The 21,529-nt window shown below is 45.3% G+C and overlaps 1 protein-coding gene across 4 annotated transcripts in view; it reads right to left on the bottom strand.

The window, feature by feature from the left end:
• Window positions 1–21,529, bottom strand: part of LOC118123159 (myosin-10) — a 44,058-nt gene that overhangs the window by 19,429 nt on the left and 3,100 nt on the right. For all 4 annotated transcript variants that reach the window (XM_047343988.1, XM_047343990.1, XM_047343989.1 and 1 more), the window contains exons 3-4: window positions 17,037–17,193; window positions 1,568–1,595 (exon numbers count right to left, since the gene is read on the bottom strand). In XM_047343988.1, the coding sequence (XP_047199944.1) occupies window positions 1,568–1,595; window positions 17,037–17,193 (185 nt within the window). The remainder of the gene's footprint in view (window positions 1–1,567; window positions 1,596–17,036; window positions 17,194–21,529) is intronic.

Raw genomic sequence — 21,529 nt, forward strand, 5'->3', positions numbered from 1 at the left:
GTCTGTGAAAGTTGTCCGCAATTCAGGAATCTAGACAAAATACAGTCAAAGCTTAACCTAAAAAGCTTTTATTTTTCATTTTGGTGGTCAGCAGAGATTGGATGATTCCCAAGGAAAGACTCAAACAGTGAGAAAAAGGGAAAAGCAAAGGCTGAGCGAGCGGACGATCATCGGGCGACGTGTTGTTGCTGCTTTCTAAATCCATCCAGTCCTCTCTGTCAGTTGTTTTTTACTGGAGAACCCTGTGGTTTGCTGGGCCCGTCTCCAAAAGTTTCCAGTCTCTCGCGTTGTGGGGGCCCCAACTCTAATGATAGCTGTGATCAGGCAGGGCCGTCCACAGCTCCCACAGTCAGGCTCCCAGAGCCCGGAGAACCGGGGGCCAACGACAAACTGAGGCCCCCGCAAACACTGCATCCAGCTGCATGCCGGTGGCTTTAGTCAAGCTGGCAATTAGCTCGACTGCACCGAGGACTGCAGTTTTAGCTAGAATGCGACGGGCGAGTCCTCAGACGCAGGATGCAGGCCTCGCAATATAGGTCAAGTCCGTTACACATCCCAGTTTGGCTCATTTTGAAAGAGTTCTTCTCGAACGTAAAACCACTCAATGTTGTTTTTTTCACATCTTATTCTTTACTATTAAAGACAAGCTGGGGATCATGTGGGTCGGAGCGGTCACATGTGGCAGAACCCTCCACTTTGTGCACACTTGTATCTGCTGCCTCACTTTCTTATGTTAAGTGTAGGATTGTTCTTTTTAGGTAATGATGAAGGGATTAGAGCCTATGAGAGAAGAGCCTGTCGTCCTTCACCCTCAAACCCTTCTGCACACATCTCTGCTAAACCACACAACTGCTAATGCTCTTCATTAAAGTGCTGTTATGCAATTAGAGGCACGTGTCAACTTAATTGGATTAAAAGTGGTTGTTGTAAAGTTCGTGCGTTTTATTCTATGACCGGACAGACCTGGATAAACGCACTTTTCCCCAACCCCACCACTCAATTAACAGTGGGGTGTCACAATTTAAATTGCTTCACCACCGCCACCAACAGGAGGCGTAGTTTTCAGATTATGCAACAGCTCCTCTGTGTTCATTGGCCGCCTCGACCCAAGCCGCACTGAAAGAGTGTGGCACTCAATTACTCGCTGCCATAGTGGGCGAAGGCACGGCACCAGACCACACTCTTAACTCCCTCAGTGTTGGTTAGAGCCGCCGCACAACCCAGCATCCGCAAAGAGCTATTTGAAACCAGCCCTTTAAATAAAACACAGCAGGACGAGTGGAGCTGGCCAACAGATTATTTGAACACTTATTTGAGCTGGACTGGAGGTGAGACATGAGACAGTCCTATTAAGGTAGAGCTATATCATTTTTTATCTTATGACGGTTTCATTTTCCAGGCCATCGAGCTGCTTCATCAGCAGAACCACCTTAAAGAACAGAACAACCCTGTGTCCTAACAGAGATATGACCTCAAGAGACGAGGGGACAGAGGAGGAGGAGGAGGAGGAGGAGGAGGAGGAGGAGGAGGAGGAGGAGGAGAATCATCAGAGAGTTGAAATACTCACGTGCAAAGGATTGATTGGTCCTCACGATCTGTCATGAGAGAAAACAGGAAAACACAGTCAGCATCTTTCCATCCCCTCATTGGCTTTAACAATTACTCCAACTACCGTAATTAGAAAGACGGCCTCATGCGGTCAAGTCGTTGGACCCAAACCACTTAACCAGATCTTTTTGCATCGACATACAAATACTGGAGCTCTGCTGGATGAGCTCATGCTGTACGATCATTATCTCGTGTTTTACCGCTTGCAATTTGTGTATATGTTGGTTGGTTTGTAAACAAGATAACAACAAAGAATTACTGGACAGATTCAAACGAAACTCGGTGAAGGGATGTGGTGTGGGACAGGAAAGAACCCGTTAAATTCTGGTGCCGATCTGGGTCCAGGGGGTGGATCCAGTGTGTAGGTACAGACTGAGTTTTATAGCCAACAGCCTGCACTGCCCTGCAAAGCTGTGCTGCTGAGTAACATCCAACAAACTGACACCAGGACCAGTAACTGAAGCTCTAACACCTTTCATCACAGTGGAATTCAGACCAAGGTCCAGATGACGGGACTCGTTACGTCCCACTGAAGTGTGTGACCTCTCTGAACTCCAGAGACCAGGACCCAGAGGGAGCTGACCTGTTTATGAGCAGAAACTCCGTAGACTCCTTCACATGCTGTTACAATCAGAGCAGAATATACCCACTGATATACAACATGCACGTCACATGTCCGAGATCAGTTAATACGTCAGGTTTTACTTCCAAACATTAATAATATATCTGGATACTTTGGTTTGAGTTTGGCTTAAAGTTTGTATTTGTGCATCTATCACTTGCTTCATGAGATTCTTCTTTGCTAATTACTTCAACTGTTAATTGCTAATTATATTTGATTAACTATTTCAACTGCTTAGCCATTTTTAACACATTTCAACAGTCCATCCGTTCCTGTAAACTCATCTATTTCAATAATTGACTTAGTAGTTAATTGAATTGATTAGTTGAGTTTCCATTTACTAAATATTCAGGTGCAAGTAGAAACTGAAATGTCAACACAAACATTAATTATCTACAGGATTGTCCTTGAGCAGGATTAAGCACAAATTACTGAACAGATTTTTCTTGAAACGTGATTGAAGGTTGGGATACGGACCAAGAAAGAACCCATTAACTTTTAGGAGAGTATTAACATTGTGGTGTAGAGTGTTAGCCTTGGCAGAGGTATGCACCCTCAGGGTACCCTTCCTATATGTTATCTTTTCAAATGTTTAAAAATGATCCGATCTAGTTTCCTGTGAGCTCCACTTCCATTGTATTTGTGTAACAGGGGCAAGAAAAGGCCACGAGAACGTCTAATGAAAACTGGAGGGGTGCGTAGAGAGTGCATACCTCCACCAAGGCACCACAGACAATTCCTGGATCCTCCAGTTTATATGGATCTACTTTAAAATGTAATGTGTTCCTTCCTGGGTCATTTAACTGACAAACAAACCCAGTTGGTGGAGGCAAACCTTTAGTGGTGTCTCAGGATCCATTCACTCTGTTGAGCTGTGTTTTTGTTCACACCTTGTTGACGTGGGTCAGTTTTCCCAGGCAGCTCAGACGATCTTTAAGGTGTCGTCCTTCACAGACTAAAGCTGGTGACCAGTTGGTTTGGTCGTGTGTGTGTGTGTGTGTGTGTGTGTGTGTGTGTGTGTGTGTGTGTGTGTGTGTGTGTGTGTGTGTGTGTGTGCATCTGGAAACCTTGAATCAGTCTCTTCTCTTTCAAGTTTAAGTCTTTTTCCCGTCAAAAATCCCAAAGTTTGCAAATATGCAACAGACAAGCCGAAAATAAAAAAGAATAACGGCCGCTTGAGAGTTACAGTAACGGTGCGGATGATGAATGAGCTCCTCACTTTAACCAGAGCCATCTCCCCCGATGATGAGGTAGCCCTTTGAAACACGGGTCAGAGTTTGATTGCTCTTCCTGTCTGTGTTTCACAGCCCACATCCACATCGACCTGATGCTTATCAGATGCACCTACAACGTGAAGCCTGGGCCGCGGCACGCGACGCTGCGTGACCGAGACACGAGGCTGAAAACCAAACACACGCTCAGCGAACATCAACTCAGCTTCACATGATTACAGAGAGGAGCCGTTTGCATGTGTGACCTCATGCGAATGAAATTAGCACCTGATTGCAATCTATGACAGATGAGGAAAAAGTTTGTGACTGTGTTTTTTGTATTACACATTTAGACCCACAGCACGGAACACAACTGCAGTGAGTCCAAACTTCCCATGTTGTTACCCCAAGTGGTGCTTTGGTGGCTTTTTAAAATACTGTACGACAAGTTAACTGTTCCTGAAAACAATCCTCTGGTGCAGAGGAATTCAAAGTATGTTTTGTACCTCTGGCTCTGCACACAACAACGGAGCGGAACAAAGGAAATGCTGAGTGTGTGTCACAGTGGGGTACTTACAATATCATCTATTCTTATCATCTATTCTTAGATATAAACACTCTATAAATGCCTCTGCAATACTTAGCTACTGGGTTCACAAAAATTAACAAACACTGGATCTGGCCCCGTCATCGAATCTGCTCAAAAAGATAAAGGGTTCAATAAAATCAGTAAAGCAGTTTTTGCGCAATACTGCAAACGGACAAACGCCACAATCACCATATTGCATACACATTAAACAAAATTTCACCTGTTCATAGATATTAGCATCTCTGCATTGTTTCTGGAGAAATTCTCAATTCCAGATTTTAACAGGGTTCTTCCTCAGCCCGTTCCCCACCCTTCCACCAATTGTTTTTGCACAATCCTGCTATCGGACAAACAGCAACGAGCATCATCACAGTTTGGCTTTTCTTCCCGGTGACCTTCAATCCGAGCTGGAGAAGAAAAGATCATCATCACACTTCTTCTATTTACGCAGCTTCGACCTCTGAATCCCTCTCAAAGCTTCTCATTTAACCTTCTATTCCTCTTTAAATTCCCATCACCTCTGCTTCTGAACCGCTGAGCTCTCTCCCCCCGAGAGGCAATCATTCCTTTAATGTGGCCTCCCGCTTATGATTTCATCCCATGATAAAGGTCGGACAAAACAAAGGAGATATGACCCACGGCGGCAAAAACCAAAGGGGAGTAGAGTGTCCTCTTCCATGAAGCTCTCAATGGTGCTGATCCAGAATAATGTCCAACAACTAAATGCTGTGGCTCAGTAACGCACATCACACTCAAGACTTTCCCTTGGTTCACACGGAATATATTTCTTTGCATGTTTACTTAATATTACTTAAAATATTACTTAAAAAACGCAAATATCTCTGTTATTGGACTAATAAAGAATTATCTTACATAGATAAGACATCTTATCTTTTGTCTTCTATTCCGCTTTTGTGTTTTTATTGTTTTCAATATTCAAAACAGAATCTCTTTAAACTGGATTCCGTGACCCGAGCTGTGTGAGTGTTTGAGAGCGTGCATCCATCTGCTCCGTGCTGCCACGCTGGGCCCTCTTGGCAGCGGCTGCTTCCTCCGTCACTGCAGCAACTAACTGCCGGGTCAGATCTACCCAGGACGCCGCGCTGGCCCGGCGTAGGTGGACCGGGCCGAACCGAGCGTGCTCCTGCTTCCCAGTAGCTCATTACTCTCTCACTAAATCTTCCCCCGGCTTTGTGTTCGCCCCCTTTCTCTCCCTTTGCTCTCATTTCCCCCTTTTCCCCCCCCGTGAATAGTGCAACGCCAAATTACTCAGACCACAGAGGAGTGGGACCAATACTGGAGACAAACTGGCTTTTTCCGCAGCCACAGATGTTTTTAATTTGATCACCTCATCAACTGGGCTTAGTTATTTCCTCCCCAACAACTTTAGGTAGCATCACTATGGGATGGAATTAACTTGGTGGAGTAATTCGTCCACTTTTAGGTTTCGACCACAGCTGACTCCGACTGTTTGGACACCAGTTACATAGGAAATTCAAATGACGGCAGAGGAAAAAGGCAGATTTCTGAGCTGTGAGTTTTTACTGCAGTGTCATGCTCCAGTTCACTGAAGGGTAAATCACTTTATACTCTACACAGAGAGCAGGCGGTTATAAAAACAATACTTTCCACGGACCTCACACTCATTTCCAGGCTTTCGCTATAGTCTGAAGTTGTGGAATCATCAATTAAAACATGGTTGTGCAACGCCAGTACTCACAAACATGCACAGATCTCACCTTCCTTTGGTCTGTCTCGCACAGCAGGGCTCCCTTTACTGCTAATAAATTATCCCCCACGAGGATTAAACAAACCCTCATTCTTCACATTCCAGAGCAACCCCCTCTCTCCCTCCATCTCCACAAAAGCCCCAAACGTTACTATAACTCCATCTTATTGACCTCGTTTCACCTTGTGCAGCCTCACTACCCCTCTCCGATACATGCAACCCATCCAAAACTGCATGTTCCACAAGCAACAGCACTATGGAATATTTTGGGGGGGGGGGGAATGGTCTGGAATTATGCACGGTAGGTATGAGCTAAAACATTTAAATGGATGTCCTTGAAATTCTTGGCAGTCACCACACGATTATCAGCAATTTGGATCAGAATTTCTCATTCGGTCTTTCAAACTGAGAAGGTTCGAGGCCTCTGAACCACAGCCTCCCCCAAAAAAACATTCTCCATCTGAAACCAGACGTCGGTGTTCAAAACCATTCCCCGTGCAAGGATCATAATTACATCCATTTATTGTCAATGGTCCTCAGCAAAATGGCTCCGGTTCACTGCAGCTCGACCCGAAGTCTGACCCACGGAGCGTTTTACCAGGAACTCAACTGCTGCGTGTGGATCGGCCAGCTGTTACATTTCACTCTCACAGTCTCACACCATTTTGTGATAAACTGGAAGAAAAGTTTAAATGAGCCCCTCCGAGGACCTCTAAACACTTTTCTACTTACGTGTAGGTTTTCTGCCAATTATAGGAACAAAAAACTTTCCGATTGGGAAACACGCAGTCGGAACATACGGCTAGAAAAAATGGAATTTGGCTTTAAAAACCTGATTTAAAGCCTGTTGAGGTCTTTACAACTGGATGTAACACATTTTTTCCACACTGCAGCTCAAGCTCTGACAATTTGCCTCATAAAAGATGTCGTAAAGAACAACAGTGAAAATTCTAGCGCCATGACAACCACTTTTAAGAAATCCCGAACGAAACTACCTAGTTGAAAATTATGATTGCAGGTGATATAAAATAAGTCTTGCTCCCTCGTAAAGGTCTAAAACTGAGGCAGGACTGAGTCCAGAGCCACTTGAAGCCAGAGGAACAAAGCTCCAAGTGTGTGTGTGTGTGTGTGTGTGTGTGTGTGTGTGTGTGTGTGTGTGTGTGTGTGTGTGTGTGTGTGTGTGTGTACACAATCGAGACAGAGCTCATTCACATTCCCAGACAGTGGAAGTAACAAACATTTAGCGTGATCTGGGAAGTGCCGTGGTCTGCGGGTGTCTGCAGTGTGTCACTGTCACTTTTTTTAGCTTCCGAACAATTATGATAAGACGCAAATTAAACATACTTGATTTGAGGGCCTGAAGAATAATGAAGAGTAATTCGCTAGTTCCTCCGACAGCAGTTGTGATAACAAAGAACGCTAAGAAGCGGTAAATCCTCCGATGGCGTAATAACACTAAACACCACCTCACTTAATTTACTGCGCAGCTGGAAAGGAGGAATCTGAATCTCCACAGGATGCGTTTCATTTGCAGATCTACAAGTTCAAATCAAATAAATACCGATCTGATGGTTTCAGAGCATCTTCCAGGAGACCATAGAAATCTGTGTCACATTCTCTGACTTTGCAAAGGTCCCTGATATTGAAGAAAAACAATTCTGACATTTAAAGAATAAAGTCATAATATCACAGTGCCCTAAACTTTCTGCTTTCTGCAGTTCTCCTCTGAGCTGGAAAAGAGTAAAACTGCAACAATAAGTGGATTTCATATTAAAGTCATCTTATTCAAACTGCTGCTGCACTATAGTGTCGTAAATTGATTATTTTTAGGGGTTTCAAACTGTTGGTCAGACAGAACCAGATATTTGATGAAATCATCTTGGTCATTTTGAACTGAGCCGAATGAGACAGTTTTAAAAGTACGACTGGAAGATAAAATAAAAACATCTGTTATTACAGCAGTCACGACCCTGCAGAGCTCGAAACAATCACAAAAACTGAAACCATATTTTCACCAAACTGTTGAGTGTCAGCAGCTGAAGGACCATTTATAATATCATTTATAGATATTAGATCATAGATAGTTTTGGCTCGAGCTCTCTGAGTTTCTACAAGGCCCGATTCTGTACAAATGGCTTTTCCAGCCGCTGAATGACCAAACAGCTCAGCTGCATTATTCACTGTAATGCTGCTGCACCAGCTGCCAGTCAGGCATTTATTGGGAATTCATGAGCCCGAGGAACAGAAGGGGGGGGGAACAGCCCCACGGAGCTGACTGGCCATTTGCATGTACCACTCTATATGTGTGTGTGTGGGCGCTGGAATTCAGATGCCCCTGGTTTCCCTCCCTGCCAGCCCCGGGGCCTCTTGGGCGTGGAGCAGGCGTTGTTTTCAGCGGGCTGGCAACGCAGCAGAGGTGACGCTGAGGGGAAACGAGGGGCAGGCGTGGTGGGGTCACTATGTGGAGGTTATGCCTGCTTTTTACGGTTATAAGCGTACATGTGTTTCATCATCAACCCACTAATAGTACGGGACCCCTCTGTGCCAATCAAAAACCAGTGACGTCAGGGGCAACTAATGCAGAACATCTCACACCGAATTAACTAAAGGGTGGGGACTGTTCTGAATTCCCAGCGACAGTCACAGGATGTTCCCCTGTTGCATGTGTCACGCCTGAATACTTCCCAGGAGAGGGGACAGCTCTTGGCAGGGCCGGACGTGGAGAGAAGGGGTGTGGTGGGAAGGGGCCAGATAGGAGAGGAAGAAGAGAGGAGCATGGAGATAGCGGAGAGACGGAGATCAAAGTGGCACATCGGAGTCTCGATGGAAAGAAGCTCTCCAGCTAGAAATAACATCACGTCACCTGCTGACATACTTACACAGTGAACTCCTGAGGGTGTTCCAGTGCTTCTGATTCAGTTTGGGGACGGTGACGACAGTTGGCAGCTGAGATCACGGACAGGAATAGATTGTCGCCATCACATATGGAGGCTAGAGTCTCCTCTGAATTAAATCCAGTTTCTGAGCTCTGCGTCCTGTGGGCCTGAGCTTGGCTTGGAGGGCCCACGTTAGACTGTCTGAGCTGCACTCAGCACCAAGAAGTCAGACAGGAGTTTGGTGTCTTTCCCTTTTCCCAAGTCCCCCAATGCACATTTTTCAAATGCTTTCTGACAGGGGGTAAAATGAGAAAACTCTCTGGTGGTGGGGGGGGCGGCGAAAGAGGAGAGAGGGGAAAAGTAAAACCAGGTCCCACATGTTTCTCATGGAGAGGTGCTGGACTGGTGTGGTCAACATCCAGGGTCTAATTAGGAGAGTCTTTGTAATCTAATCTAGTCTATTCCCCCGCATTAACTCTATCTGAGGATACATGCCAGCCCCCTGTGGGCGGCGCGGCACAGACACAACATGCGAGTGGGGACGATGGAATGGAAATCCACGGCTCAGCTTCCCAGTCGGGAGTAGAACATCTGGAGTGGGGGGGCGTTAAACGGTTCAATGCACCGTGAATAGTTCCACTACCTGTAGCTTGTGCGTGTTGCAAATAAGGGACAGAGAGAAAGAGGTAGAGAACAAACGACATAAAAACACACGAAAACCGTGACACGCTCATGCTCTCATTTCCCCAACAATAGCGATGGGGCTCTGCTTACACTCTCTCACCATTCAGACCATTGTTCAAACGTCTGGTTAAACAAAAACAAATCACACGCTTTGTCATAAACTTCCAAATAAACGTAATTATCTCGTTTCAGACTCGCTATGACTCCGAATAAGAAATTCAGGATTTTGTCCGAACGCCACAGGTCATGGAGTAATTTACCACGGGAACATAATCCACATTATCATTGATCTGAGGTCCCAGAAAGCTTTTAACACACATCTCTCCCCACAGGTTGTCCCCTGTGAGCAAGGCAGTGACCTCCTGTTTACGCTAACAGAATGTGAACGCTGTGCCCAGAGAGCGTTTAGAATTCGCCCTGTGCTGTTGGGTGTTGCCTTTGGGCCGGTGAAAAGGGGAGAGAAAGCAGTTGCAGGAGATATGGCAGAAAGTATTTGGCAGTGTAATCGATTGCAGATGGCGGCGGCCGGGTGGCTTGTTTGCTCCACAGCGGCTCTTTGTGATGGCTAGGCCCGCCGTAATCCCGGCCGTTTTTTTTCGTGTGTATGTGTGTTTATGCTGGCACCTCCAATATCGCAGTGCTAAGCTCTGCAGCTCCGCAGGAATCCAGACACACAAGCGGGAGCAGAGGCTCCGGGCACAGACGGGAAACTGTGTCAGGGTGAAACCGGCAGTTTATCACCGAGTCTGACGGAATATAATAAATCAAAGAAAAAATGTTGAATAAATATAGATGCTTTGAGCCAATATTGGTCTTATACGTGATTCACTTATCGGATATCGACGTCACTGATCCAGGTCTCGATCTTGAGTCCATGGTCGGATGTTTTTATGAATTGTAAACTAATGAGTTTATTATATTTTGTACATTAACCAGTAAATAAACAGTTCTACAAAGATGTCCAGTAGCCTCCATTGTCTTGGCCACAGCCTTTTGTATAAATTATAATCTTATCGCTTGCTGAAACATCCTAGTTCATTGTAGTAATATAGTCTGGACAAGATAACAGCATGGATGACCATTTATAAGTTTGTAAATGAAATAATAACAATGAAGAAAAGCTGTGATATTGGAATCAGCAGAAATCTCTAGAAAATATATTGTACCATATCTAAAAGAGGCTACAAGAGGTTTTACTTCCAATGACCATAACAAGTATAACTACATCACCACTAAAGTGTTACTCATAAATAAAAATTACTTTTTGCACTCTTGCAGATTTGCAGTCTTAGATAATCGCCGGTTTTTGTCTGTGTGGTCACAGATTCATAAACACATGTATGTCATCACTATCTCATTAAACACAGTGACGGAGTGGAGCTCGCTGCGTTCCCCCCCGCTCTGCAGCGGGGTTGTGAGGTTGTGTGTGTGTCAGCGAGCGACCGGTCACACTCACAGCATCAGACAGGGAACCCGATCTGTCGCCGACGCTGCTGGTATCACCGCGATGTGTCTCTCATGACAGGACTATCCAAGAACGAGGGCAGTACATCACAGGGGCTCCACCTTAAATCATCTCCACACGACCTCTCTCAGTTTTACAGCTGACTCACACTGACGCACACACACACACACACACACACACACCTACCACCGTGCGTCAGGACCCGGCTTCGTGGTAGTAAACACACACACACAGATAATAGTTAGCTGGAGACTCTGAATCAACACTTTTATATTTTTTAAAATGCAACAAACAACTAAGGCCCATCAGTCGCCACATGAAACAGCATTTAAACGCACTAGATCCACACACTCATAGATATTGCTTCCTTCATAAAGCCTCATTTTATGTTTTTGGAATCAAGTTGCCTGATATATTCTCTGAGAAATAGAGGAAAAGTTTGACAAACGACCGATCTCGTCATGTTGAAGAATGTGAAAAATAATCCCCGATCAAGATTTGACCCCAAACTTTAATGGATTCTTCCGTATCCCACATCCTTCCAGTGATAATCCATCTGGCAGTTATTTTGGGCCATAATCTTGCTCGCTAGCATTTGAAAACACAACCTCCTCGGAGAGAAAGCGAGTTGACAGTTGAAATACTGTGCATTTAGTCTTGTGACTCAAAGCTACAGATGGTTAGTTCAGCCGATGAAATGCATCTGACAAATGAGGATAGAACTGGATAAAAAGCCCAGATTGAAGTTTCTTTCCAGGTAACACAGTCGTATACATTCGCACGACAACTGATGCACAGCAGCTTTCCCCGTTATTACCCTGTCCAGGCATAACAATAAATCAGACCTGATGTACGACCCCTGAACAGAAAAATGATTTTATCCTGTATGAACTTTACAGCTGTCTGCCATTAAAGATGCATCTGAGTGTGTCTGCAGTGGACTCCCCCCCCCTTCCCCATTTGTCTGAGAAGTCACCTCTTGAACATGCACAGAGCACACACAGTCCTTTTGAAGGAATAAGAAAAAATAAAAAAACGTCCCTGGCGCTCTACACCTGTCTTGTCACTCAGGGCCTGGGTGTGTGCCCTCCACCAGCCCTGCTCTGTGGCCCTCACCGCCCCAACAAGGGGCCCCATTTCCCAGGGAAGAGCTGTGTGTGGCGCTAGGCCTTCTTGCCTGCCTGCCTGTCTGTCTGTCTGCACACACACACACACACACACACACACACACACACACACACACCCTGGTCCCAGCCCCCTTCAGCCCCTCACAAAGCCCCCATTGTGAGGCACAATGCTGACCACCCCCCTCTGCCTTTCCCCTGTACCGTCTGCTCTGTTTCCCCCATAACCCGCTCCCCTTCTTCCCCCTCTTTTGCCTGACTCCCTCTTTCTCTTCATTTCCATCTTTCCCTATTGACCCTCTCCTCTTTATGCTTTAGTGCCCACTAGCAATCCTGTTTATCGTGTCTGTCTTTGTATGAACCCCTTTACCAATAACCCCCTCAATATTAAGGCCCTCCAACATCCCCTCTTCTCTCCACCCTCCCTCTCAAGACGTTTTCCACGTGTCTCCCTGTTGTGTTACCTCCTCTACCCTCGGCTCTGCTCTGCTGGATAAGAGACATTTAATATTTAGTAGTTATCTGCAGCTCAGGCCACGTGGGGCATGCGATTGTTACACAAAACACAGAATGTAACTCTCTCTCTCTCTCTCTCTGCAGAGGCTTGTGGGATATTTAGGGATCTGAACCATTAAGCACAACTTTTGCTGTGGGATCCTCCAATCTCCCCGAAAACAACAATTCAATGAAATTGCTCCACTGGCCATTAGCACAATAGTTAATTATAAAGTATAAACACCAGAAAACACAGCCTAGGCATAAACCCACCAACAGACACCAGTTTCAGTTGGATTCAGAATGTGATGTCAGCATCTCTTTCTTCTTTCACACACCATTTTTCACCTGGTGTTAATATTGTGGTCTGCATGTGGATGCATCATTCATCACAATCACATCGGATCCATTTGAATTTATACTTGAATTTATTTGCACGCACTAGGATCTAGGATCGGATGTCAATAATTAATACGCCAGATGGGGCGAGCGGCCTGAGGAGGAAACACGTGTCGGATACTCGGCTACTACCTGCAGTTTGTTCTGTGCATTTTTCATAAGAATGTGGTCAAGCTGCAGCGAGGCACTGATGCCTGTTTGATCTGATCCCAGTAAAAGAAAGAGCAGCTCTAGATGTGGTCCGACTGATCCGATAAAACCTCCAGATGCAGATGGTATGTTCATGAGCAAGTGGGTGAGGAGGGTGGTTTCATGTTTTACCCCCTGAAACACACAATGCTTCAATATTTATTCTGTGTGGAAATTACTCCCGGCACCACATCCATTCATCGTTCACCCTTCTCCTGTTCACCACATTTCCCTGAGTAAGAGCTACAGAGCTGCAGTGAAAGTGCTGTACAGTGCGTTTGCCACCTGCGTGTATGCGCACAAACAGACAAAGCAAACCAGGAAATCTGCCAAGAACTTAGCTTTGCTTTCATCCCTAGTTGAGATGTGAAATAAGAGAAAATGGGGTCACAACGTTGCGAGACGAACAGAGGCATAGCCATGGCAACCGTGGGTGTATCTCGACGAGGAGGAGTGATGCAAAGTTGGACATTCCACACACTCGTCCTCCTGTGTTCCCGGATGAAAGCACGAGAAGGAGAGGAACAAAGCAAACAGAGCCACCGCAAAGCTTCCAGCGGTTTTTTATTTTTCATGTTAAGCGAAAGGCGACCGAAAGGCCTTGAAGGAAATTTCCTCTTCGACGTCTTCCAAGCCAGAACATTCTGGTTGAAAGACGTGAGCGAACTGGTACGTAAGGAAGCAGAGAACAGGGAGGGAACGAGAGAGGTCCGCTGCTCCAGTCACAGAGAGAAGAAGGAAAGCAATTAAAAAACAGTAGGAGTTCCTAAATAGTGGCTTTGAAGCCTTTAAAGAAACAGCTTTTCTCACCCTGAACCCGAACATATCAAAAGAAATTCAGTCGACAACACACACACACACACACAACAGTCCCTCAAGCTAAAATACTGCCACTCAACAAGTGACACCTCTATTTGAGATCCCAGGGGGAAGGTTATTTTGGTCGCACACACAGATACACAGATACACGGGTATCCATGGCAACGACACTGACAACTTGACGATGACTCAGCTGGTAGAATTTAGCCCAGTATGGAAAGCTGGGACAGTGGTGACCTCATTCCACTGGCGGTATAGTCCCGCCCCTTGTGAGGGACAGCGCTCCGAAAGAATGAACGCCAGCGACAGAGAAAAGGGGGTCAGGGAAAAGAATGGTGGCACAAGAGAGGTGTCCCATATCCAGAGAGACATCCCACATAGTGATCATGTGTGTGTGTGTGTGTGTGTGTGTGTGTGTGTGTGTGTGTGTGTGTGTGTGTGTGTGTGTGTGTGTGTGTGTGTGATTCTTTATGTGTTTGTGGTTCTGAGTAAAGCTATATTTAAAGTGGGAACACAAGTTTACTACACAAAGGAAAACAAGCTTGGGGGAAATGAATAACAACATATACTCTCGTGTAATACAGATACAGATTCCCGACCCGGATGTTCAGGCTCTGATCGTCCCATGCAACACCTTCGAGTTTCCGTCATGAAAGCTGATGGTTCCATGTTTTTTGCCCGGCACCGACCAGGGCTCAGTCAGGGCCCAGAGCCCTGAGGGCACGTAATAACAGGGAGCCTCGGGACATCAGTCAGACACTCAAACCCCAGGAGCTTTACTGCTGCAGCTGCAGAGGTCAACCAGACAATCGCTGACAGTGTCACATCAAGGCCGACATATGTTGGGACAAATAAAAAGTAAATAACAGGGGAAACATCGGCAAACGTGCCATTTAAAAACACATTTCTCATGAAGGGTTTCTGCAGGTTTAAGTTAAATTTAAGACTTTTTTAAAGAACATAAGGGATGAAATTCAAGAGCTATGTCAAGGACGACAGATAGGAAATTAATTTAAGACTTTTCAAGGCCTTAAAATTCAGATAATGATATTTGTTTGACCTTTTTAGGACCCTGCAGAAACCCTGTTATGTGTGAAACAACATTCAAGAGCAACTAAAGAGAGGAATTAATGCTGTTGTTCTACGGTTTGGCAGTGATGGCACACAGCGCAGCAGATAGGCTGTCTAAATATTGATAGACTGTGATAAAAGGTTCTGCTTATCACAGCGATTATTCTGCATCAGGGACTCCAGAGCGATTCCAAAGTAAGTCACAGGCCTTGTGTTTCTTGTGGTTCTTAAGTTTGCAAATGAGCTCACATGAAATAAATTTTGATAAGGCACATGCAGCAATGTGCAGACCAGTGGGGGCTTCGATACAAGTCCATCAAAACAGATTGCACAACTCTCCTCCAGTGCAATATGCTCTATTAACGTTGTCTTGCCTCCGAAAGCGGATGAATTCTGATGGAGCCCACCACCTGTTCCACACACTAAGATAGATACGTGTGTGTGTGTGTGTGTGTGTGTGTGTGTGTGTGTGTGTGTGTGTGTGTGTGTGTGTGTGTGTGTGTGTGTGTGTGTGTGTGTGTGTGTGTGCAGGATGGAGATAAGAACAACAGGTCCAGTTAATGACAACCTGAAGACTGATGTCAGTTGAACCTGTTCCCTCTCTCTGCCTCCGCGTGCAGCTCCTTACATGAAACACACAGAGATGCTGTTCTCTATCTCCGCTATAGGTTGATAGACTGAAGAAAACTATGAACTTGGGCAATAAAATATACTAAAGACATAAAGGAAAATCTACCATTTAGTTAACAATCTATTCTTCTTGACTAACCACATAAATATGGATAAACGTCTGTGGTTCTAAAACCAATCAGCTCATAGTTTGGTGAAATAATGACGTACAGAGGCAGGAAGTTACATAAGCACAGAACACCACTTGCCAATAATATTGAGAGCAAGCTTTGTATGAAGAATGTGACTTAACACTTCAGTCCTAAATCCTTTACGCACTGCTTCTCAGTCTATTATTACAATGCAATTAACAATTAACCAGATGACGGCGGTGATGCACCAGGAAAACCTGCAGGAGAGTAGATTGATCTATTAGAAACCCTCCATGACAGCGGACCTCTCAGACATAATCCCTGGTGTCACATCCCCTTTGACCTTGTGACCTTTCACACTCTTTGCACACTTTGTTCCACACACTAATCTCCTGGACTATGCAGCCAAACCCAATACTGCCTGCAAGTGAGCTAAACTCTGTGCCAGGAGAGAGAGAAATGCAAATACAAATGTATAAAAAAACAACCAGCCTCATTTTCCAGCGTATCTGTACATGATAATAACAAAATCCACAGTTCTGCTTACTGATCAAAAGTGTTTGTGTTCTACAGGAGATGACAACAACAACTAACCACTAACCACAAACTGAATTATTTATTGTTTTATTCTTTTTTTGTAGCACTGTGAAACACTGAAGGTCGGATCATGCATCTGGCGCAGAGCTGTGCACGACACAAGCATCTTTGCCGGTTTCAGACCGACACAGTTGTCATTTTCCTGTCTAGTGTTCACATTGTTTAAATAGCAAAATGCCCGTGCGCCCCTCTGACCGCCCACTGACCTTGCTGGTCCTAAATGAGATGTGGTCAGACGCATTGTTGGTGCATCGCTATCTTGAGACTGATTAACTCCGGAAAATGTCTGGACCCAATTTTCCAGATATTTCTCTCTTATTTTTTTAGTTCATGTCTAAAAGTAGGATTGTTGTAAGGGTCCATTATTCAAATAGTAACATGCACGTACATACTCAGGTGCACAATGAGCGTTTAATCTGTGTGTGAGAAGAAACAGTTTCCTCTATAAAGAATCATTCTCTCTCGCTACCTGGCAGATCTGCCCTAACAACAGCTGCCAAGGTGCAAACACTTGGTTTTTAAAGGGAATGGGAGACCACACATTGATTGTTTTCAGAATTTTACACCAAAAACACACCCAACTAATGACTTAAATCCCCTTTCAAACATGCATGTGGCACAGCAGCCTTTCTTTCCACTGCTAAACTAACAGAAGTGGATTTCGACACATCCTTGTGCCATTCCCTCATCAGTACTGACCTGTTAAACTTTAATAAATCTGTCGCAGAAGGCCAAGGATTGCTGTGAAAGCTAAAAATGAAAGGTCAATTCAAAGAAAACAAGTGTGGGTCGTATACCTTGAAGCATGCAGCGGTATGCTGCCTCAGAGATGGCATAGATGTGTGGAGGCATCTCGTGCCTCTTCTTCCCTCGGTACATCTCAATGATGTTCTCTGAGTAGATGGGCAGGTTCTTGTACGGGTTGATGACCACGCAGAAGAGGCCAGAGTACGTCTGCAATCAAAGATAGAAACAGACAAACATGAGAAATTAAGTTGGGAACACAGAAAGACTCGCAGCTCCTGAATAACCATTATATTTTAGAAGAGAAAGAACAGGCTCTCACTAGAGTTTGAAGTGTAAATCATCAGTGTTTTTACATTAAACAGGGGCATGGAAGTTTCTAGCCTTTTAAATCATCTGGCCTGCATTGTGTCTGAGCAGCGAGATTTGCCATTACTCATGTTCTAGGAGCTTACGTCATCGGAGCGGGCACGAACCACAGTGATAGACACTGGGCAGACTGATGGAGTCGGGCAGAATTGAGGGATATAGTGACTGAAACGAAACACTGAACAGACTCTCGCCTCTTGTGCGAACGCAAACGGCCTCGAGAGACCTGATGAAAAACCCTTAAAATATAAAACAACACTTATGTGAACAAAGAGGGTTTGAATATTGTCGCTGCAGCGAGAAGCGTCTGCTGGAAGCGTTTCGTCCTGTATTTTCTGACTTGCAGCATTTGGCCGCGCAATTAGCCCGAAGACCTCTCCCCAGAGAGGGATGTGGTATGAACACTTCTCAGCTATGCTGTAGGCTGAATTCACCAGGCAGCCAGGCAGCCAGGAATGAGTGAGAGGCCCTGGTGGGGCAGTGGCTCTCTTTCATTCTGCAGATGCTATAGGGGCTATGCATTCCCCCCTATGGATGACACAGAGAAAGAGCTGCTTACCAGTAGTATGACTTTCATCACTGGCATGCTGGGCTTTAGTCTAGAGGCCATATGCGAAAATGCCCAACCCAGCTACCACGCTAGCATACAAGCACAAACAGAACCTGTTGAACATGAAGCTGAACTACAATAACATGCATAGGTAGGTTCTGGACCTCACAGCTTTATTAAGAGCAGTGAAAGAGAATTATTAGAATACTGAGGTCACGTTGGAGGTCAGTTTGTCAATTAGTAAAACATATAAATTACTATATTCACACGGTCAACCACACATGGACTCACACATATCGGACAAAGACACATGCTCAGTGCGTGTTGTCTTCTTCTGGGACCGTACATCTGTACAGTTACACTTTGTCTTCTACAAAGAGCACTTGCATGAAAAACAGAAGAATAAAATTGGGTAAAATTAGAACCATGATCTGTGAAATTCTTCTCAGGAGTGGGTTCGTCTCTTTGCCTGCCAGCGTGGCCCCTGAAGTTCATAAAAAAGCACATGTTCTCCACAGACTGTGGCCTGTAATAAATGACTGAGCCTCTGTTTTAAAAAAGATTAATTGTTTCAAGAGCTGTTTTTTTTTTTTTATGTTGCCCCATCTGTTGCATACCATAATACAGTGTAGACAATAATCAAAAATGACATATTTAGAGTAACTGTCCTGAAGCGACCCTTTCGCATCAAAGCATCAAGACATCTGCTTCATAATTAAAACTGCATTTAAGGCTGATTGAGACATCGTGTCATGAGCGCTGCAGCCGCCCATAGGTTGACGAAGGGGCCCCAGAGAAGCTGTTACATAACAGCTCGGGAAAGGGCCCTCGTTTAGCACTGAGCAACTGATGCTCTGTACTGCTGCTGATACTCGAAAAGAAATGAGGAAGGGGGAGAAATATTGGTGGGTCAGGAGAGAGAGGTAGACAGAGATGAAGCTTGGGGCAGTGATCCGGCTGACGGGGCTCCCTGCGGTGCCGTCCAGTCGAGGAGCAGCGGTTTTAACAAACCCTGCATCGTGTTCTCAGCCTCCCTGTGAATTGCTCAGAGAGAGAGAAAGAGATGCGGGGAGGACCTGAGCTGAAATTCCAACTCCCCACTCTCCTTTTCAAAGCCTATGAAAAATTTATTCCCACCTTATCTGAAAGCTGGAGCTGCTATAAATAGGGAGAGGGGTCTCTTGTCTTCGCCTCTGCCACATGCAGCACTGAGGTGATGAATAAAGAGAGAGATACCTGAACTGTTAATTCAACGTGGATGGTTGCAGGCATCTTAAGAGTTCAAGAGGGGATTGTAATCTGCTGCTCCATGTCTCTATGATTAAAAATGCACATAGTACTCAATGAAGAAGACTCCTCTTGAACTAATGGTGCAACAGTTTCAGGTTTTATCTCTCTCCGTTGTTTATGATATCAACTCTAAAATTACAACAGTGGTTGAATTTGATTGTGGCTTTTATTTAGAGAAAAAGTAAGGGTATTAATCCCCTAAACTCTGTGACAAATTACACAAAGAACTAGGACTACGTTCTGCATTCTTGTGGCTGCGATGACGCCGCTGCTTCATACTGAAAAAATCCTGCAGGATCAATGCTTTATAAAGAACATGTGGCCAGTGACAGAGCGCACGACCGACTCAACACCACCTGCCAAACCGCCGTGCCCCGGCCCTGTCCAGGAAAGAGAAGGTGATATTTCCACTGTGAAACCAGATCCAGGGGGAGAGATGCCGTGGCCTAGTAACAGCTGAGCAACACACGGGCAACAGCAGACACAACAGCCGACCCCATCTGCCGCCGCTGACCCGTCAGGCAGTGAGCCTGCGTCTGTATGCTGCTCTCCACTGCAGAGGCAGGAGAAGGGTGCAGAGGCAGCCACCGATCTGCGTGGAGGACGTGAGACCTTGACCGTTCCCTTGACAGAGCTCCACTGTAGAGGTTTCATAACAGAGCCAACTTCAGACCAGGCTCTTGAAATATGACCAACACGCGGAGGTGCACGGTATCAAAGCACACTGACGGCAGCAGGACACTTTCTGCTTCTCTCTTGCTTTAATAAGTTCAACATTTTTACTGCAGTCTATTAATAATACAGTGAAAAATCATGCCTGCGTTTATAAAAATCAAGAAAAGCTATAAGCTGTTAATATCCTGCAAAAAAGGGAGACTGCATGTGACTTTTGATCCAACGTGTAAATACTCTCTCTACAGGGATATGAGAGGGAGCGTGACTGTGCAGTTTTCAGCTGCTGCTCTAACTATGGCCCTGCAGCAGATCCACCATTAGAGAAAATAAACTGTTTGGCTTGCATATATCTGACATGTTTAAAATCAAAATTACACTAAAAAAGATGCAAGACATAAGGTGACGATGCAAGAAGGAAATACATAAAAATCAATGTCATGATTGTTCAGGACCAGTGAGCCAGGGAGGAGGGAGTGTGGGAAAGCGAGCTCAGTCGGTGAAGACAGGACGGACACTCAGCAGCAGCCGAGCTGAAGTGGGCGGCAGGAGACAGACGGACAGACAATCTTTTTTACCATGGAAGAATGCTGAGGCTTTCTGACAGCTGAGGCTTATCTAACGACACAAAGGCCGGCTTGTAGCCCCGCTCGTATGGCACAGCCCGCTGTGCAGCACTGTGGTCAGCCTGTGACTCACCGATTCACAGACAGAAAGCTGACACAATAAACGAGTTGGACCGAGAGTCTGACTGACGGCACACAGATGGAACCGTCCGGTGGGCTAAGGGCCGGTAGACGACAGTCCAATCCCACTGTAAACCAGGGGGCTAGAAACACAGTGGTGGCCTTAAGGTTTCAGATGCTGGCAAGTTCAAGTGTGTGAATAAACATACAGGCAGACCGAGACCAGGGTCACACGTTTGCCAACATCACTGACAAGCTGCTGAGTGTTTTGTTGGGAGGGGGGTGCTGTATTCATTAGCACCAGTGACTCATCTCATTTGGCAGGTGCTGAGTCAAACGTTGAAAATGCAACGTGAAGGCCTTGCTCCTCCACATTCAATTATGCTTTCAGCTTTCGAAAAGCAAATCACAAAACACGGCGAGAGATTTCAGCTGCGAAATAAGTAAGTGCTGACAATTTTTACAGTATTTCCCATGGTCGTATTTACGAAGCAGTTCACAAATACCACGAGGCAAAGAGCACAAGAGCCCCTTAAGTAATAAAGTAAGTTATGGACTGTTAAATGGACTCACAGTTAAAACAAACTCTCTAACTCTCTATGCTGCTCAACCCAGTGATTCCGATATGGACGTCTTCCCAACCACCTCCACTAAGAACACAGCCTGAGGGAGACATTATACTACGTCTGCAGTAGATGTGGCTGAGCAGTGGGGGGTTAGTAAAACACATTGGAAGAAGTCTGGAATCTTGGGGAATTTCTTCTTCCAGGAGCGAGCCGAACGGGACAGTTCTCTTCCTGATAGAAAAACCAACACAGTCGGACACATGTTTTCAATTTCTCTTAGGCAAGGGGCAAATTAACAAGCTCCAAAGCCAATTCTGAACCACGGAGAAAGTAGAAAATGTGACATTATGGTAGGAGAGAGAAAAGGAGGAGGAACCAAGGAGAGCTGCTGGACTGAGACGTCAATTCGAAGC

Source organism: Hippoglossus stenolepis, chromosome 16 (genome assembly GCF_022539355.2).
Source record: "Hippoglossus stenolepis isolate QCI-W04-F060 chromosome 16, HSTE1.2, whole genome shotgun sequence".
NCBI lineage: Eukaryota > Metazoa > Chordata > Actinopteri > Pleuronectiformes > Pleuronectidae > Hippoglossus > Hippoglossus stenolepis.